The sequence below is a fragment of the Ptychodera flava genome, chromosome 5 (genome assembly GCF_041260155.1).
Source record: "Ptychodera flava strain L36383 chromosome 5, AS_Pfla_20210202, whole genome shotgun sequence".
NCBI classification, from domain to species: domain Eukaryota; kingdom Metazoa; phylum Hemichordata; class Enteropneusta; family Ptychoderidae; genus Ptychodera; species Ptychodera flava.
In genome coordinates this window covers 12,115,990-12,137,653 of record NC_091932.1, presented here as the reverse complement: position 1 = coordinate 12,137,653, position 21,664 = coordinate 12,115,990, and the positions used below count along the sequence as shown (strand labels likewise).

The window sequence follows — 21,664 nt, the reverse complement described above, 5'->3', positions numbered from 1 at the left end:
GCCCATTTCATACACGGAGTGGGCGGTTTTGATTATAACTTGTCAACATGAATTTATCATACTTTTAGGCGACATTTCCAATCACGGTCTGGCTGTGCAATGCTTTCTAGAAGGAGGTAAACATTGCTTTGAACTTTTGATCGAGCGACGGTACCATACCTAATGAGTCAGAGACTAGCGCAAGATAATGGCGCAGTATCCAAATATGGGCACCTTAACCCCAAGTATGATGCAGCTTACGCTTTATCCAAACACCTCTGCCGAGTTGAAGATGCCTGCTGCCTGTTGAATAATAGATTGTGGGAAAATATAATAAAAAAGAATCGCTTGAGAACTTTTAACCCTTTTGAAACACATGCACACAATCACAAAGAAAGTTTACATTGGTGCAAATCTACTTTTTGGAGGGTGTCCTAATAAAAGCCATGAGATTTTACAAATTAAGTTACATTGACTCTTCACGATTTGACATGTCGCAAACCTTAAACAAACACCGATATGCACCAAGTTATACGATCGATACAATTGACTGTTATGACTTCACCTGCGTTGACCTTTTTATAAACAATGATTTATCGTTTAGAGCAATAATCATTCTTTTCATGCTGAACTCAAGTGCGATAGTCACGACTTGACCTCGTTTGCTATTGATGGCTCCTTTTGCCCAACCAGGGCAGATTCGACATTGACAAAATATTTGGAGTTGCGCCCTACTAAAGAATAAACGATGCTGGTATTCATGTTTACTCGCAGTAACGATCCAGTGGGGAATATTAGTTTGGCTTACTTTTGGTAGCTCCGGCTCGCATTATAAAAAGTCGTATAAATACTGTTCACAGTTGGAATAAAATACATTTAAACCGTAAACATGTAACTACATCTGCTTGTCTCTACGCTGCAAATTTTTTTGGGCTTTGGAAAAAATGACCCATGTAGGATTCGAATCTACGTCGCCCAAATTCAGTTTGGATGCTCTACCAACTGAGCTGACGGATCAGTTCAAGTTAGTTTTTGGCGTTATCATTGTTGGATCTTTTTCTTCCCTGAAAGAGGCATCAGATGCATTAATGTTGATTCTCCTGAATGAACTGTTTTAAGAAACCGTAAATTTGTAACTATAAACGTTTTAAATGTAACAGGTCCCTAAATTTTCTAATTAATTTATCTCCATGCTGCACAACATCGGGCAACATATATATATATATATATATATATATATATATATATAATATATATATATATATATATATATATATATATATATATATATATATATATCGAAGTATGCAGATGTTCTCGTGAGACATTACAATGCTCGATGCTAAAGCAGAGCGTTATAAATAATAACACAAAATTACTTCAAGTACAAATTAATTATATCTGTTACTTTAGTTTCATTCATCCTGCAAGACAGAAGAAGTGTATATATATGTGTGTGTATGTATATTGCTTTTTTACCTAAAGTGGACAGTAAACATCAAATATCTAGCGAGACATGCCTGCTCTCATTTTGCTCATTTCATTCCAGCGAGACTTCTAGAACGATTTTGTTCTTGAAAACACGTACAGTTTGTTCACATTTTTTTCTTTCCTCTTGTTGAATTGCTATATTTTATGGGCATCATATTTGTCAAACCAATTCTGTTCAGGAATAAAAATCCCAATGTCAACGATATCATCGGACATTACACAAGTACAGGGTGTGATATTGGACACTGGGTATTTTGATAAGATTCGATAAGTAAAGAAAAATAAATCATTTTACAGGTAGAGCAAAAGTTATGGAAACTACATCAAAGATAAAGCTAATGAAAACAGAATTAACCATTATCTATAACTGCTTTACCCTGTATACGATTGAATCTTAGAAAACAATAAATAAAATAATCAATATTCATCGAGATGACAAAGTCTTTCTTATCATCAAGCTATTGGCCAGATGATGTGACAATGTAAACGACGATGGCGGCTGCGGCGGCGATGATGATGATGATGACGGATGTTGATGATGATGATGATGATGATGATGATGATAAAAGCCGATGATGATATATAGAATCATACTCCAGACAGACAAATAAACGCCGTGCCGATAGTTTTTTTGAATGTGTATCATTATTTGCACTGCAATTACGCTCCAACACAATGATACTGATTCTATGGGCAATGTTCTATGTTAAGTCAAATTTTATTTATACATTACTTTCCCGATTACCCTCTTCTTAAACTTCTCTCCTCTCGATGATATCTTCTTTAAACCTCCTCTTCACTGCCTTAGCGACTATGTTTGCAGCGTCATCCCGTTTTTCGGTTCTAAAGACTTGGTACAATTCTTTGTATTTGTCTAAGGTAATATCACCAAGCATCGCAGCCCACTGTTGCACTAACTTTTTCACAGGATCGAATTCAAGATTGTCTTTCTGATTTTGTACCATATTCTCTATATCTTCCGGGCGCAATTGATGTAACGAGCAAACAGTCGCCAGTCGTCTTTGTCGGGACTACGGCGTACTGCGTTCATACAATACCCTCGACAGTTCTTTTGATTCGCTGAACGAAAATGGAGGGTCCATGACTTCAGTTGCAATGGTTGGTGGTCTGGCATTGGACTAGAATGCCAGACAACATGTAAATATGTTGAAGACACAGAAAAGAACGTTTAGACTGAAAATGTGAAAGCATATCTTAATCAGAATGCAGAATGGGTCATAAGACCAGATGTGAAGAATTATCAAATGCTATCACTAAACCGTAGAACTTGCTCAACGCGAATAAATTGTATCGTTGGATCTCTCTCTCTCTCTCTCTGTCTGTCTGTCTGTCTGTCTCTCTCTCTCTCTCTCTCTCTCCACAATATACACGGTTTCCATATTGTATTAGCGATTAATGTTTCAAGAATGGCACATTACTGCAAAATTAGACAAGTGAAAGGAATAGCTAGCCGCGTATAATACAACGCTTACAGGCAAGCCTTGCCACTTCGATGCCTGGTATGCATGTGTTTTTCACACACACTAAACTAAACGTTTTCATATCATTAACAAGAAGAAACCTAATGACTTGATTGTTTGTACAGGATAAACAACAGAAAACCCGACACCGAAATATATCCGACATGTAAGCCTTGAGACAGATTACTATCACAAGTCTGGGGTGCAAATTAATGTCTTTACGACCAGACCAGTCATTAGGTTCCTTCCTGTTCATGATATGAAAACGTTTAGTGTGTGTAAAAAATCATGCATGCCAGGCATCGAAGTGGCAAGGCTTGCCTGTAAGCATTGTATTGATAACGTTACCTGATTCAATATTTCATTTAAATTTGTCATAATTGATATCTCCATTCCTTCACTTTCAGCGCTGCCAGATTGTTTGAAGGTCACCACTGCCGAAAAAAACTTGACCTCATCTCACCAGAACCACCGGTGTTGATGTTATTAAAGATGAAGTCTCTGGTTTGGCTCTTGTTTCAATCCATGACATGTGATAGCTGAACGTGGCTGTCTGAAAGACAACAAAGGGCAATTTGAGAGATGGGGTCGTAGATCGGTAATTGCAGAGCGACGGGCGGGCGGCTCATACGAAATACTATATTGATTTATGGAGTGTTTTGTCAAGAACGCTGAGTTATAAGATTATTTCCTACCCAAAGAGAAAGGGGTTTCGCATTACTTTGGTTTTTAAGGCTCAATAGGCTGCTAATAGTATGAATAGTATGGTTAAATAAGTGCATTTTGTATAAACCTTAACTTCGTCAAAATGTGCTTAATTACTTTATAGTTTGCAGATTTCGGAATCACATCGATCACAAATTACGCTTCCGTGATCAATAAGTTATTACTTCAAACTAATCATTAAAGTGATCACCTTTCTATTGGCGGATGTCCAAGATGTTGTATCATCCACGAGACAATTTTTCACCATGATGTTACCTTTGCTTTGGAATATCGAAAACCTTTTAGCGATCGTACACTCTTTGCTCGTTATGCCCGTATTCTGCTGAAGAACTCTCTCTTCTTGTCGGACCAACTGTAAGACAGTACATTATGCCAATGTAACGTTGTCTCGTGAATTAGTTCCAATATCAAATTAGTGACTGCGCCAAAATCGTAATCATATAGTCCTAGAAGGTATTGGGATAGGAATTTAAAATAGTTGAACACATGGTGCCCCATATATCAGGTTTACAAATATTTCTAATATGAATAATATATGAAATAAATATGAATAAAACGTTAGGAGAGATTCAAGGATCATTAAGAGTTTCCACTGAGATAAGTCGGTAAATACTACCGGGGATTCCTCTTTGTTGTATTTGAGTGTGTGTGTGTGTCTGTGTCTTTGAGTAATGATGTAGAGATTGCATTAGAAATTGCATGAGAACGTAGTGTCTATATCAATATATGTCTCTGCGTGATGACGATACCATCTTGTAACACCTTTAAGTTCACAAAATGTAGGCAACGGGAGGCAAAGTGAATGAAATCGTTTCAAAAGAAAAAGTTGATCTAAAGGAGTACAACCTTTGGCTTTAAATTACCTCTTCGGAATCATTTGTATCGCTGATGAAATGCACGCGTAAAGTGGCTAATTTCTGGCCATCATAGGACATGTAGATGACGACTCTCATGGTCTTTGGTGGAAGTTGCGTCCGATTTCTTCCATTGCCTACGTCAGCGATAAGTGTGTATATCCCTGGAATGGGTGTCGTAATAATCGCCTCTCTGTTTTGGGTTACAACGACACTGGCCTCTGAGGACGTTGGCCTAGAATCAGAACTTGCTTGGCCTTCGACAATTCTTAGAACTCTCGGAACCATTTGTTCACTGTCGGTTACAATCGCCAGTGGTACTGTAATAGTCACTGGATCAGTGATGTTTGATGGATCGAATTCTGTTCTGATTGAATTAGACGCTTTCATCTGACTGTCTGAAGTTATCGGGTTATCGTCTACTACTGAAATCTCAACAACAGCTTCACCGGTTTCTGCCCTGACAGATTCCGGTGGAACGTGTACCGCAATACCGCACCGTTCACTTCTGACCTGGCCTCCATCAGCTCCAAAGTTTCCGTGAATCAGAAGCACTTCGTCATCCCTTTCTTCCCTAGCTGTAAAAAAATCAGAACATTTTTAAACCTGATAAATGTGCTGTTACATTTATACTGTCTGTGAACTCACAAGCCTGCTCTCTCTCTCTCTCTCTCTCTCTCTCTCTCTCTCTCTCTCTCTCTCTCTCTCTCTCTCTCTCTCTCTCTCTCTCTCTCTCTCTCTCTCTCTCTCTCTCTCTCTCTCTCTCTCTCTCTCTCTCTCTCTCTCTCTCTCGTATATTATATATTTAAACATACAAACACACACATGTATATATATATATATATATATATGTATAAGTATATATATATATGTATAAGTATATATATATATATATATATATATATATATATATATATATATATATATATATATATATATATATATATATATATATATATATCTTACCTTGTGTTTTAGCTTTTAGGGGCTGACTTTGATTAACAATAGAGTTCATCTGCCGGTATAGAATAATCTCGTATTCAGTATCAGGTTGAAGTCCATCTAGACAGTATTTATCGATACCCTCCTCAGATTTATCGACACCCTCCTCAGACACTATTTTGCATCCGTTCACCGTGCTTCCCAATTCACGGTATTCTACGTAGTAGTGGCACTCTCCAGGTTCGCACTCTTCTGTCCATTTAAAGGTCACTGAGAAAGCTGTGACTTCATCGACCATGATTTGGACTGGTTCTAACGCTGACGGAAAGCGAGAAGAACCAGATATGAACGGAAAATAACCCTAGTTTAAGTATATATTGCAGTTTTTCTGTGAATTTAAACCTATGCCGATTGTTTACAACTTTATTGAAAGTGTTACGATCAACACCATGAGCAATATTCACCACAGATTAATGCCAAGGTCATTAATTATATAAATATGAAAATAGCTGAAATAAAAATACAAGATTTCTTTGACTGCTGTTATTGTATTACCATTTTATATAAAAAGTGTAATTGCCTTTTGTCAAGTCCTCCAAGCTATATATGCCAAACTGTGAATGTCATTAGATATACGAATTATAAATCAGCTACCTTTCACTTATACGACATAATTGTCTAATCAATATACATAGCAAGTTTCATAACAATTTTAAAGGGTCCTCAAGTGTTATATCCCTAATTGGGAAAGTTAATTAAATATGCAAGTTGCAAGTTTTTTCAACTTTGCTCGCGTCAATCCAGATATATCTCCCTAATTGGATAAGTTAATTAATATGCAAATTTATAATAAGTTTATCTTAAACTGTTAAAACAACTTTCATGATTGTTAGATCAGTGTATCTCCTATATACATGGCATGTTTCAACAACTTTGATCAAGTTTATCCCTAATTAGGAAAGTTCATTAAATATGCAAATAAGGACTTGGATGAAGTAAAAGCTAAAATTGAACGATAACAAAACGAAAGTGTACTCATTTGTTCCAAATTTAACCGTATGCCATGCCAAATTGCTCATATCACTATGGGCACGAGTTTTACAGGGCGAATCGGCACTCAATATTGGCATCGAATTCGACAGTCATCTCTCCTACGGGAAACATATCCACTACAAAAAAAAAGCTTCTTGTCTGCCAGTGCAGTCAAGATTTCGATTCAAAATATGTTTTACAACCTACAAAGCCTTAAATGGATCGGCACCAACTAATATGATCGACCTAATCCAGGAAAAGCGAACTACAAGGATAATGTGTTCATCTGCTAAACGTATATTAAAGGAACAAAGTTACCATCTTGAATCATGGTGGACGAGCATTCTCATGCATCCGCCTCGATTGTGGAATAAAGTTTCTCTTGAATTGACAAAACCCCTCACCCTGCTTCAGAAGGAACCTTAAAACTTATACTTATTCACTCAATCTTTTGCTTCATAAATGTTCAGCGCCTCTGAACTATGGATACATAGGATACAGGGACTTTATAAATCATTTGATTGATTGATTGACTGATTGATTGATTGATCGGTTAAGGAAAAATTGATATAATTTTCTTCTTGCAAAACATCAGTACAAAATTTAAGCTCAGGTCAAATTTAAAAAAATCTTGTTTCGGAGTACATGCCTACGAAAATAAGGGAAGGTGGGTCGGATTAATATATATATATATATATATATATATATATATATATATATATATATATATATATATATATATATATATAATATATATATATAAAACCGTACTCTGTGTGCCCAAGTTCAGAGGTTGCCATAAAGGCATTATGGTGATAACCAGGAGGGCACATTGTATACATTTTGTATATATATATATATATATATATATATATATATATATATATATATATATATATATATATATATATATATATATATTTGTTAAGTATAGGATAAAGCCCGAGTACGAGGGCTCTTCTGGTATATAAAGTCCAACCAACGATAAAATGTCGAGGCCGCAGGCCGAGACATTTTATCGTAGGGTTGGACTTTATATACCAGAAGAGCCGAGTATGAGGGTTTTATCCGACTTAAAAACTATCGCCCCTAACTGATATATTTTCGTTTTCAATGTGTTTACGTCAACCGTCCCCTTTTTTAATGTAACATGTTTAGGATATGAATTTAAACTTTTATTTGTGAAATAGCCTTCCAATGTAATGGAACATCCTATAAATGCCCTAGGGCACATTATATAAATGCCCTAGGCACAGCAGATTTTGTGTTGCAGCTGATTTCCGCTGTGTTACCAAATTTGAATATTAAAACGTACCAGATGTCTACAGAATATGACATTTTCACTTTTGATTGGACAGTACCTTACTACGGCGCTGTCATTCGTTTCTGGAATTTGGTGACCAAGGCTTTACGAGTAGATAAAACACCCTGAATTGAGCACTCTGATTGGTCAATCAACAGTAGATAGTTTTTAAGTGAGACATAAAATACGTTAAATTTAGAGAATTTACTCACAATTATTTGAAAAGGCGAAAAATCTGTGTGGGATCGGCGGGGTTTTTCTAGGGTCAGATGGGCTACGGGAACACACATAATTTTTATTTGGCCTTAAAACATATGCACACCGGCTAAAAACCATCGGAGAATATAGATATGCTTTTACCTCTTGTTTTATGTGTTATAGGTTGACTGCGTACTGTGGTGGTATGATCACTCAAGCAGACCATTAACTTATACTCAGTGTCCGGACTCAGGTCATCGACACAGTATTCAGAAACTCCTCTGACCGGCATCGTCTTTTGCAATCCACCGTCCGTCGAAAGATTCCAATATTCAACTCTGTATTCATAGTTTCCATCTGATGGAGTCGCATTCCAACAAACAGTCAGGGAGGATGGACTCCAATCCTTCACGTGAGCTTCTATTGAAGTACCTAAGAGTGAATTTTATAACATATTGCATCAATTCCACATAATTCCATAATGCCATAACCTTTTTGATTAATTACTTCTATAGTAGTTGTTTAACTTGAAATCATTATATAGCAATTAAATGACTGAATTGTTCAATGACATTAAGAGGCCACGGTAAGTGTTTTAATCGGAAACTTTGTATTTTTCTCACTTCAACGTGACTAAAAATCGATATGTAAGCTTCACTCGCTTTAGGTTAAAGGTACTTGAGCTGCACCTTTTGGCATTATTTTTACGATTTTTAGCATTGTGATGGGTCATATCATAAACTGGTGCGGGTTTTCATTGTTCGGTTGAGGTGTACCGTGTACCGAGTACCATATTTCTATCAGATAGTGCCGCCTATATGTCCGGCCAATCTCCATACATAGATTGAAGCGCAGTGGGCAGGAGCGCGGTGTGGATAATTCGAACCAAGCTAGAGGGTCTCCGAGTCGTTGACGACGCGCCCCCAACTGCTGAGACTCCCCAGCTAGGTTATAATTTTCCACCGCTCTTCAATCTCTGTGTGGAGATTGATGTTCGGCATGACCTGCGATCCGCGACGTTGACCAAAGTTCTCATCGCGCTCAGTAACCAAGGAAACTCTACCGAACGCCAGAAATTTGGTGATTTCGTTCACCGACATTTGGTGGTCGACAGTAAAATCCCTAAGGCTTTTCTCATCGTCAACGAATTTTACTGATTTTTACAACCAGTAAAAACAGTCGAAGTATCTACATGTTGACGTGTCGTTTTTTGGACTAGCCTTTCTCTAACGAGGAATATCAAGAAAAATGTACGTCCCGAAACGCTCAAAATCTGTGATTTTTGCAGGGGTGTAATGCCCCCAGTGAAAAACAAACATCAAATCATTCCGGTCGAAAAAGGAATACGTCAAGCCCTAGCCTGGTTCACTAAATAAAACCCCGGGCAAGTAACGATTTAAAAAGCGTTCATATCTATGTCGTCACCGGGCGCGCGCTCACAGCGCGACTGGTTTTTGACGTCTCTCTGCATTTCGGAAATGTGTGCCGAGCGTTTTCCTCAAAAGTCAAGGGAAAGATCGGAAACACACCCATAGCAACCACACAAAAGATCCCGGTGCCCATCTTAAGCCTTTCTCAAAGGTTACTTTGTTGACTGCGATCTATGACAGACTACTGAGGCTGACGTTGTAGGGATATACCTGCATTTTGTTTGCTCTCTCTCTGTTTGCGCGATACCGCGTTGCATGAATATCCCCGCATGGTCTCACTTGATATGGGCTTGTAATCTGCAGACGGATCATATGCCTCTGAAAACGCTCAGTGTGTTAAAGTCTGCTGGCATTTGCGTAGTATTTTTTTCTCATTGAATTTTGCAAAATATCGGCAAATGCCTCAATATTTCAAGATAACCCTTTATTCCCAATCGTTTTTTGGAGTTTCGGAATCATATGAACGAAAATGAGTGAAAATTTGAGACAGGAAAATCGAACATCGGCGTCTACGGTGGCCCTGTTAAATGTTTACAACTCGATAGGTTTCCCTAGTGTAGAAGTTGCTGGTCCCGCTTCAGTGACAAGCACAAAGAGAGGGTAATGAGAAAGTGCAACATATTGAATTACGAAATCTGATTAGTCGAACCATGGGGCACTATCATTGGCTGTTCAATTTTACTTTGAAGTAAAGCTAAAATTACCACAGCTACATGATGCGAACATGGCTAGAATTTAACCAAGGATTTAATAACCATACTTTCAACTATTGAAATATTGGCAGCTACCAGACTAGACTGAAAAGCATGCGACAAAAAAAGACGCACTATGTGAAGAAATGCGCAATTAACAACTTCCGAGAGACCAAAAACTAGCACATTTCAAAATGGCGGTTTGCCTGTATCTGCGTCTTACTACATCGTGCTGCTTGTCTGATCACGTGTTTTTCAATACTATGACAATTATCGGCCGCAAGTATTTACAAACACAAAAACCTTCTTAATTTTTGAATGACTGGACCGATTTTGACCAGATAAATATTTTTCATCATTTTCAGAGCACTCTTTGGAAATTGCATTACAAATAAAAATTGATTGAGACTTAAAAATGTTCACTTGGTAAACATTTAATTCACAAACACTAGGTCGTGCATTTCACATGCACTCAGCAGGGAAGTGCGTCATTTCTTATTTCTGCATTATTTAACTTGTTTCAACATGGAACTTTAGGCAGTTTTAACTTTTACTGATTAATGATCATTCATATATTTAGTCATTCTTAGGGTTCTTTGGGTCCATATCCCACCTCATGCCGCTGCATCATCAACTATTTGCCAACAACTCCATGCCAACAACCAATTACCTGACCTGGCCACACACTGGAGAAGCTACAGCGTCATTGACGGTATTTTATATTTATAAAATTTGTTCATAGAACTGTTCTTCCTTAGAGATGTTTACTCAAGTATAATTATCCACTGAGAGGGACTGCATTGGGAGGTTTCAGTAAGACAAATAATAAACAAGTGACACACCCAAATAAATGGCCGCCTCCATACAGGTACATGAAAGACGCCGTAATTGTGCATGTACACATTGAATCTTTACAAATACAACATGGTGCAACCCTCTGAAAGAACGGAAAAGGGATTCACTCCAATTTGACAAAAAATCTCGGTTTTTCATATAACATGGCCAGATTTCGAAAATGGCGGGAAATTTAAAATGAACAAAAATCTGTTCTATTTCTTGCCTATTCTGCCAAAAGCAAACGTTGTTGAGGCATATATGAATTTGCAATGAATATCTGAGCAAATTGGAAGTACCTTGAGGTTGGACAAATTTCGCAGAGTTGCAGTTCGACGTTCATTAATTGGCCTTTATCATCCCTGTTTCGAAATGCAAATGATGGGCTTGACAATGTCATACCAAATTATTGTACTGCAGTTTGTTATTTCTGTTGGTGATGTATGTACTTTTACAGTGTTACTTTATTCTGTAGATAATGTGAAATATACCATGGACTAAATATGGTACATCAAAAAAAATATTACTTACGCTCTTCGGGAATCGTTACACGCAGTCGTTTACTTTTGGTCGTTCGCAGGCGGGTTTTGGAGATCACTGTGAGTTCGTAGGACTTGCCTTGGCACAGACCTTTCAAAGTAAGTGAATTTGAGGCTGTTTCTTCTGACATGACTTCAGAAACCGAATCATCTGGCTCGCAGGGACAACATTTGATGTAGAACACTTGATCTTGGTCGTCGGCGTGACCAGGCTCCCAGGTCAAGAACACAGAGTTGAAATTTACTCTGTGGAGCTTTACTTCTGAAAAATATTTTGATGCATGTAAAATTGTTTTTAAAATGAAAGTAGTATGGACCACTTTGGTAAATGGCATCTTGAAAGCAAAAGTTATGTTAGTTTACCTCTTGCACCGTCTTAAGGTATGTTTAGGGTGTCGTGACTAATTTTAACGTCTTATTTTCAATTAACTACTTTAAAAGATTTGCCTTTCAAATTTGGACCAGGGAGTGTAGAGTTATCAATATTTGAATTCTGAAACATCAAGAAATTGGTCTCTGTATAAGTAAAGACGAAAACCAGAAAAAACTTCCTTCGAAGCTCAGCCACCAGATGAAACAAATCAGTTTTATCAGGGTTTGTATGGTTCGAATCAAATATTAAGTGAAAAGTGAGAACAAGCTAAAATCCACTTAGCGCCTGGGTTCATTTGGTAGCATGCGCCCCAGGGACTTTTACAATTCTTTTCTGATCTACCACTTGTGAGGGTTCATTTTGAAATTCTTGTTGTAAGAATACTTTTTCCCGTCTTAGTTTATCGACTATCGAAAATTTAAATTTTCCTCCATAGAGTTAACACAGGGACGGCAGCCATTTCTGAATTTCAAATATCGGAAAACCTTAAGTAATTTGTCTCGCTTGTACCAAATTTTGCACGGTGACCCCTGATTTTTACTCTTGATTTTGAAAGAGAATGGTTGAAAGTCTTTGAGGAAGGTTTGAGCAAAAGCTTAAGTCTTTCACTTTTGAGGCGCGTATTACCATACTATTGCGTCTTTCTACAATCAATATACGGAAAACGAAATGCTTAAATTAATGTAGTTTCTTTTGACACCGATCGCACTTGCAGTCTAAAATCTTTCATAAGACGAAATTTCTGAATGAAAAATGCTTTGTTGCACTTTACATGCTTACCACGAGGGCGCGTTTCCAACTTCTCATACTGCAAAATATTTGTAAGTCTCTTAACGAGTGATTTACACATCTCTTCCGAATGAGACAATTTCACCATCCATTCTGGTATCCATTGGGTCAAAATTTGGAGCAGCGTTACTTTACATAGGTGCAACACTTTTATGTAAATCCACGCTAATGGTTGCTCTCCACAACTCGCCAAGAGGGCGCGGTAATTTTGATCACTCTTACGGAACTTCAAGTCTTCAGTGTAGTATCTTCTCTCAATTTCCGTGTTGGCAAGAAGCTCGCTTTTTATGGAACCTTGTTGATAACATTCAAGAATTTGACCAACCATGTTTATACAAGTTCTAAAATTTTCCACAGCTTGTTTCCTCTTTGGAGAGGTCCTCTGTGTAGACGCATACGCAATTCCGTCCTTTTTAATGACTTCTTCAGCATAATCTAAAATGTTACCAATATCCGTTAGCTTCAGCTTGTCTTTGATCTCGTAGCACCTCTCCAGTCTTTCTTTATAATGGGTTAGAATGTACGGCGCGTCTGGATGCTGTCCCTTGATAAACGCGTCCAACTGATTGTGGTTGACGATCACTTCATCGGAACGTTGGAGTTCGGCGTTTAAACAAGAGAAATAGTATTCGGGATTGCTGAGTTTGTCAAGCAATATCCGTTCGATGTTTTCTTCGTGTGCTATACTCTGCTTTATGATCTGCAAACGGCTGCCAAAGCTTCTGATGGATGCGCTCTCATCCATGGTTTCTTAAAAGCAAACACGCGCCTTTGTCGGTCTGCTGTCAAGTGAAAAGAAGTAATGCGATGATAACTCAATGAGTAAAATTGGTTGCTAGAATGTAAGTTGGAATGAAAGACTGCAAACGTTAAGTTTAGTTACCGTAACATTTTTTATTTGCTTTTTACGAAAAACGTTTCTTTTTGTTTTACCTGATCTGACTTTGTTGGCTGGGAAAATGAATCAAGGTTTAACTGAGAATCGTTTTGGATACCCTCTGCAAATGATTGAACACTAATTTAATGGATACCTCCACAACACACTGTTTTTGTCATATTTTGTTTTAACGTATCATCGGCCATTGGATCATAACATTCATTCTTTGTAAAATTAGATCATTGTGGATTCTAAGCAGATAATTTTATGGAATCTTGCACGTGCACTATTTCGTCGAAATAAGAACAAAATCTTAAAGAGTCTGCAAAGAGTTCAAAGTTTATCAACCTTGTACGGCTGCGCAAAATTCAATTCACTCCATGTTATAAAGCTGCCTTCGTTTTTGTATACGAGTCAGTGACTGCCAAAATAACAACAGTACTGTTGGCATGGGAACAACACCTTCACTACGTTTCAGAAAGTTTATGAGAAAAAAATAATTTGGGGGATCTATTAATATCTGCGTCATATTCATCTTTCTTTAATTTTCATTTCTTTTTAATTCTATCTTACCATAAACAGTATAAAGACTTGATTCTGACAAGTAAACAGAGGTCTAAGCTTGAAAAAGGTGAAGCATCTCTTAGCTGTATTAAACTTTAATTTTTCATTAGTTTGTTTTCTATTTGTAGTTTTTTTTGCTGTACTCGTCGAAATGCATAGAGTCTATCAACATATTAACACAGTATGTCTGTTAGTGAGAAGTCCGATGGTATTTTTCCGACTGAATTCTACCGTAGACAAGAATTGTTTTGCTTTTTTTTTTCATTTATGTATAATTTCACAAGTCTGTTTTACATTGAATGGTACATATACTAGTGATTCAGACATTCTGGTAAATTGTCACAATTGCCTTTACAGATAAAGGTCAAAGCTTGAAAAGCGTCACAGCTCTCTTGTCTGTAACTTTGATGTCTTTCATTTGTCATTATTTTGAGTTCTATTTGTAAACACTGCTTTTTGCTCTACTCACAAAACCGTTGCACATGGCACACGTTTTTGAATTACACAAAGGAGAAGAATAAGAATTCACACCCGTGATAAGATGACGATGAGAATATTGTTAAACGCTTTCCCTACAGTATTGTTGTTGTTGTTGTTGATGTTGTTGTTGTTGTTGATGATGATGATGATGATGACGTCGACTAAAATTGCACGACACTGTCATAATTTACAGAAATTCACTCATAAGGCCGAGTTACACGGAGTAACTCGTTTAGCAATTGCAACGTGACGAGCAACGTAATAGGCAACGCGAGTTGCCGGCCGTGTTGCTTCGTTTGTATGATATCGTCGCGTCGCCCAAGGGTGTCAGGCGACGTCGCCTGAAAAACCGACATGTCGGTTTTCAGGCGACGCGTCGCCCGTCGCTTGGACGAGTTGCCCCGTGCATACACTGCGTCGCGTCGCTTGAAGAAACTTTGACCTCTATTCATGCGCAGAACAGTGATTCTGTTTGCGCTCATCGATCGTAGCTTGTTATCACATGTAATTTGCGAAGCTCGAACATGAAATATACTATAAACTAATAATATCAAGTAATCAATATGTAAATAAATAAATCAATCATTCTATAAACAAGTCCAAACAATATCGACCCTCTCTATTAATTCTATTTTAGTCTTCGGTAAACTAGTGAGTAACCGCTTCAATATTAGATCAACTGCTGAATGAGAATTTCTGCAAAGAAGCCATTAATATTCTCTGTTTTATATGAACTGATATCAAACGTATCGAAAGCATCAATCAGGTCGGGGCAACACAGAGAATACAATCAGCTCGACGAAAGACAATGTGGAAGTAAAACTTTCTCACAAATATGCTCGAGCCTCGCAACGTCATCGTGATATGTTTTTTCCCCTTGGGCCTATACATCAAAGAAAATTTGAATATATTTTCTTTAACCCGAATAAATTAATCTTTTCTTGTTATGTATAGTATTTTCATCTGATGAAATAAACTCAACTCAACTCAACAATTAATCGAAATTTTTTCATCCTTAATTTACCGACTCGAAATACCTTCATCCTAAATGTCCTGTCCTATTCTGTCTGATTATTGTATCGTATACTTAGTACTCTGTGCCGTGTTCCGGTCAACGAAGGCAGATAGACATGCCAGGCCCCAGTACATTGTACACCAAAACGAACAATTTACGAGGTGTTTTGTGTGCTTAGGATTGTTCAGTTTTCTTCATTCAGCACGCACATGTCAAGCCTTGAACGCGATTGATGATCTGCGTCGCGCATTTGAGCAATTTTATGAAGAGCTAAAGGAAACAAAAAACTCAAAAGTACTTCCCGGGTGTGAGCTTCTTCAACTCATTATGAAATTCCGCCATAGACGGTCTATCGTTGCACACATGGTGGCCACAATATATGACGCAAAAACTATAATTCTGTTAATATAGATGATCAGTAGATCATTAGGGCACCATCATATACTCACCCAATAAGCTTACTTCTCAGTGTGAAAAGGTTGATATCTGCAGAAGTAATAGCAATGGACCAGGTGTTCAAATAAAATGCTATTGCCTACAGGAATCTGGTCGTCTCCTTATGGACCCCTTTCGAGCCGACAGGTTGGCTTAGTGCCTTACAACGTTGCTGTGTGCATGAACTCGTTGTGGTAAACGTCTTTGTAAACTTTAAATTCTGAAAGACTGTCCGACAACCTATAAGGGTGTTTTTATGTTTGACTTCTGACGTGATATCGCCATGACAACTTGAAGCTTGACCCCCTTCGCACTAGACTGTTTGTCTATTAGTGCGTAAACAAATATCACTAGTACAGAAATTTGCGAGAAATTTGCGAGAAATGGACACTTTCTCGCTGTATTGCGAGAAGTAAGCGAGAAAACATACTTTCTTTCAATCAAGCTGCGAGAACTGTGCTTTCTCGCATGCATCTGCGAGAAATTGAATTCTCGCAATCAATCAGCGAGAACTATGTTTTCTCGCTCTGCATCTGCGAGAAATTGTGAAATTTTTGTGAAATGCTTACACAATTGAATACAATTTCTCGCAGATGCAAAGCGAGAAAACAAATTTCTCGCTGACTGATTGCGAGAATTCAGTTTCTCGCAGATGCTGAGCGAGAAAACACAGTTCTCGCCAGCTGATTGCGAGAAAATTAAATTCTCGCTAAGTTATTGCGAGAAAGTTATGTATTCTCGCTTACTTCTCGCAAAAAGCGAGAAAGTGTCCATTTCTCGCAAATTTCTCGCAAATTTCTGTACTAGTGCGTAAACAAATATCAAAGACTTTTGCTTCTTAACAGGTTAATCAACAATAGGTATCTTCTCTGTCTATTAGGTCTCCTGATTTTATACGCTTGACCAGTTTTGTTGAACAGGCGGGATATTTTGGGGATCTTGTGTCCTGACTCGAGTACTCTACTTAACACCATCCTTTCAAAACTCTGAAAGCAAACCTAGTGACATCTGGCCCTTCCACCAGTAAACGATTCAACGCCATTTGAACAGGTGAAATTCGTGCATAGACTCCGAGGCTGCTGCTTTCGACATTGTCTGGAATAAAAATTAAGGTAGGGGACTGCCCATGGTGGTACAGTGGTAGCAAATTATGTTGCATCGCACGTTGAAATGTAGTGAATGAAATTGTTGGAACTGTCCATCGGGTGTCTAGAATGAAAAGCCTTCCCTTGGAATCTACACAATGGTTTAGAAACTTGACCCTTAAACGCACAATTTTGTTGGAATTTTAATATATATATATATATATATATATATATATATATATATATATATATATATATATATATATATATATATATATATATATATATATATATTAATATATATATCAGTCGACAAGGTACGGTGAAAAACTTCCAAAATTATGATAAAAGCCTAGAGTAATAACGAACTGCGCTACACCAAATCGTCACACAATAGATTATTTGTTCTGCAAGGTTTCTGCTTCCGACATGTAAGGGGCATTCGTTTTTTACGGGGAGGGAGTCGGTGGAAATTAGGGGGTCAACTTTTACGAAACCGTTTTGGGGATCAGATTTTACTATCAATAATTGGGGGAGGGGTCAAATGTTACGAAGGTTTGTATGGAGTTATGGCAAAAAACTTTGATTTGGAATTTCTCCAAAATGTTGATCCACTATACATTGTAATCTATGAGGAAACTATGAATATTTTTTTGAATACAAAACTAGCTAAATCTGTGTATTTATAGATGCTTGGCAATTGACACATACACATTTTGGGAATAATATGTTTGAAAGAGCAGATGTGAAAAACAAATATGATATTGGAATTTCACCAAAGTGATTATTTGTTAAGTTCAAAAAGTATTCTTTGAAAGTTCAAAGGTCAAATGAGAAATTATACGTCAATTAAGATATTATTAATAAGGACTGTGACATCCGGGAGAGGATCGCTGTTTTTTGCGCATGAAAATTGGGAAGTGTCACTGTTTTCCTTGGAAACACTTTTAAAGGACCCAATTGTTCACCCCAGGGCAATAGGGTGTGAAGGGTTAATGAATCAAATCTGATTAATTGGGGGCTTTTTTTGGGGGGTCACATTTTACAATTGATTAATTGAGGGGGTCAAGTTAAGAAATTTAATTTGGAAAGGTGTCGCTTTTTGCATTTCATTTTTCGCTTAAAGTGGCACTCCCACTTGGTAACATTTTTAAAACATATTCGGTCGATATTTGACGTGGCGACTACGCGCGGATCACGAGACATCGATAAAAACTTTTCTAAAGTACAGAAGCGTTTTGAATGCATGGAAATTAGTCGCCAACTTTGAATGTTGAATCGATTAGCCTTCAATGGTCGGCACATCTGAATGCAAGAATATGAATCTATCCGTCAAAAGGTGATATATGCTCTTGTGATTTATATAAAGCTGTAAAGGAGATTATTATACAGGTTCATATTCGGCTATACGTTCTATATGTAGGTGAATGCGCACAGTGCGAATTTCTGCGGTGACGTCATTGATTAGTGTGACATATCTATCGCGCGGAAAGGGCGTTTTGAATTATACGGCAAGTAGCTTGTACACACTAATTTATTATCCTTTTAGGCGACACTAATTTCAAATTAAAAAGTTTAAAAGTGCTGCGAACTACTATCGAGACATGTTACCAGGCCTAATTCATCAGCAACTAGTCTACAATAACGGCACAGAGTACGCAAATATTTGCACAGCTACCTCAGTTATGAGACAGCTTACACATTATCCAAATTTCTCTGCTGTGTCGAAGACGCCTTCTGAATAATAAATTGTGGGAAAAGAGTGCAAAGGAGCGCTTGACAACTTTTAAACTCTTTAAATACAGACACTTTTCTGAAATCTACTTTTAGAGGGGCCCTAATAAAAGCCATAGGGACTTACAACATTAAGTCACGGCGCCATATTTGTAGCTGCACCAAGCTGAAGAATACACGATGCTGGTTCTCATGTTAACTGTGACAGTAACCATCTCATGGGGAGTAATACCTTATCTTACTTTTGGTGGCTCCAACTACCATTATAAAATGCATATATAATACTTATGGTTGGAGTTATATGGATTGTTTCAACTACACTGAAGGTAATCGTCTAAAAAGACATGCCCGCTCTCGACTGCGCAATTGGACAACTTGCGCATTTCGAGCCATTTGCGAAAATCGTGCACAAAACACAGCAAGCAAATACGCCCATATGATGGTGACCCAAGCGCATAGTGTAGTGACCTGTGAATTTGCTGTTGTTTCTGCCCCTAAAATGTCAAGTCTGCCCCCTAATTTTGATGAATGGGGCAGAAATTGCCCCTTCAGTGAACATGCAGAGAAAACACTGAGCTATCATTTTGCTATTTCACTCCCATGAGCCTGCTACTTACAATGACGATAATTGTAAGCTTTCATGACATTTTCATTACTTTTTATTGAAAACGCGTGGCGTTTGTTCCGTTTTTTACTTGTCGTATATGTTGAAATACAAGTAATGACCTAAAACAAGATAACTTGCTATATTTTATGGGATTTTATATTTGATAAAGTAAACATTCCATTCTCAAAGTAAACATTCCATTCTCAGCAACATCATTGGACGTTACACAACTTCAGGGTGTGATCAGTTGGACACTGGGTATTTTGATATGATTTGGGAGTAAAACAACAGCAATCGTTTCACAAACAAAACCTTATTTAAAATACATCACCATTATTTGTATCTTGGAACAGGTTATTCTTTATCTCTATTTGCTTTACCATATATAAGTAACTATTGAATCATATATGATAAAACACTGCTGGCAGATCTTGACCAGTCTATAGTGGTGGTAAAAGGCAAACATCACAATGTAATATACTTGCTTGGTAGGAATTATCTCATGAGGCAATTGAAACGTGTATCGAATACGTTTTCTTTCGACAGATAACGAGAGTGTTTTTTTGCTGTCAAAATGTACGACTTATATACGCCTCACATTCAATCTTAACCTATTGAGTGGCACCCTTGAAATTGACAACAATGTCGTATGCACAACAGCCCCCTGGCACGTGGTCCTGGTGGTCTAGCAGGTAACTTTGTAAGAATAACTTTACAGCTCATATTCAGTTCTGGGCGTTGTTGAATGTACAAGAATACGTCGAATCTTACGGTCAAAAGGTGATATTAAATGCCCCTATCGTGAATTCAAAGCTTTAAAGGAGAATGTTCGACAGGTTCGGACATAAGTTTTAAGCGAATAAAGATAATATGAACTAGGACATCACAAATTTCTGCTGTTTCTGCGGCGTTGGCATTAATTTGTACAAGAACTCCTGCATCTACGGAATCGGCGTTTATTACTTGAAGAGAGCTGTTTACACGCAATTTCAGAACATCGAATCTATTCTCACTTGCACACTGTAAAGTTAAGTGTTAAAGGATAGAACACCAATTAAACGCCTTTTTGTAACACTTTTTGAACGCGTCTAGACGTTCAGAAATTTAACACTACGTGTTCAACCAACGTTCAATTTTTGAACACACGTGTGCAGATTTTGAACGCTACGTGTTCATCAGACATTATATTGAACACCATGGTGTTCCATATCCGAACACACTGTGCACATGAAATGTGTTCAAAAAATGAACGCATTTACGCGTTCAAAGGGCTGTAACACTTTTTGAACGCATGGACGCCGTTCAACGATAAGTGTGTTAAAGGCTAGAACACATGATGCGCGCTTGTTGAACACCGTTAATTTTGGGCGTTCAGGGGGTGTTCAAGCCTTGAATTAACATTACAGACCACTGATATTCAGTAAAATTATTTTATTCTAAAAATACACAAAGCATTTCTAGAGTAAAATACAATAATTTACTGTAAAATGGGCAAATAAACATTGCCAATTTGTATGTAAAGTTTGTCAGAGGAAAATACCAACGGTGTTAACACCCTTCTATCAAAAACATAAAAAATATGAACAAAGTAATGACAAAACAGGTTTTACTTAAATATTGTGGATTACGTTTTAAGGTTCATACTTGTTTAAAATGTACAAAAAATCATCTGAAAAAGCTCAAAATTTGGCTTACTTATTGTGTTGAAAACACGTATATGTATGGAATGCATACTTCATTGTTGTAAGATGGTTTCTTAAAGACATTTCCTCTTGTATAGACAATTGTAAATTTTGAAGAAAAAAAAGTTAGTCAAGGCTTCTCTAGTGCACATGGTATATAGTTGTCCACATTAAAGTAAACACAACATGTCAAGTTGTCAAAGTGTCACAGTAAGGCACAACATGCAGAAAGTGGGGAAAGTTGGTCCTTGGCAGGGTAAAACCTATTTCCTTGTCCGACAAAGTCCTTCATGAACAAAAAGCTTTGTTTGTTTGTAATATCTTTAAATAAACAATGAAACAAATCGGCGACATTTCAAAATCTACTTCTCAGAAATCAAACACATATTCGTAAAAGCCTTTCAAATTCTGGTGTACCTTGCTATTAATTTTGTACAAATGTTTTCACCAAAAGTGATAAAAATCACCCTTAAAATAAAAAAATGTAGATTTCATCATATTGTTAATATACTACTTTCAGGT

General features: G+C 37.3%; 1 protein-coding gene across 2 annotated transcripts; it reads right to left on the bottom strand.

Moving 5' to 3' along the window:
- Positions 1-1,544: 1,544 nt before the first annotated feature.
- Positions 1,545-16,384, bottom strand: LOC139132484 (uncharacterized). Of its 2 annotated transcripts, XM_070698810.1 has the most exons (9): positions 16,035-16,384; positions 12,655-13,445; positions 11,494-11,763; positions 8,169-8,438; positions 5,498-5,791; positions 4,541-5,109; positions 3,868-4,029; positions 3,300-3,504; positions 1,545-2,609 (listed from the first exon to the last, which is right to left on the bottom strand). In XM_070698810.1, the coding sequence occupies exons 2-8, from the start codon at positions 13,406-13,408 to the stop codon at positions 3,406-3,408; spliced, it is 2,418 nt and encodes an 805-aa protein (XP_070554911.1). In that variant the 5' UTR covers positions 13,409-13,445; positions 16,035-16,384; the 3' UTR covers positions 1,545-2,609; positions 3,300-3,405. The 2 variants fall into 2 exon arrangements, with proteins under 2 accessions (XP_070554911.1, XP_070554912.1); XM_070698811.1 differs by lacking the exon at positions 16,035-16,384 and having other exon boundaries at positions 12,655-14,335.
- Positions 16,385-21,664: the final 5,280 nt, after the last annotated feature.

Excerpts from the sequence above, each read along its gene's own strand:
- LOC139132484 (XM_070698810.1), bottom strand. The coding sequence starts at position 13,408 with ATGGATGAGAGCGCATCCATCAGAAGCTTTGGCAGCCGTTTGCAGATC. Across the intron at positions 5,110-5,497 it reads CCTAAAAGCTAAAACACAAG|CTAGGGAAGAAAGGGATGAC; the intron begins GTAAGATATATA and ends ATTTTTTTACAG. Across the intron at positions 4,030-4,540 it reads ATACAAATGATTCCGAAGAG|TTGGTCCGACAAGAAGAGAG; the intron begins GTAATTTAAAGC and ends ACTGTCTTACAG.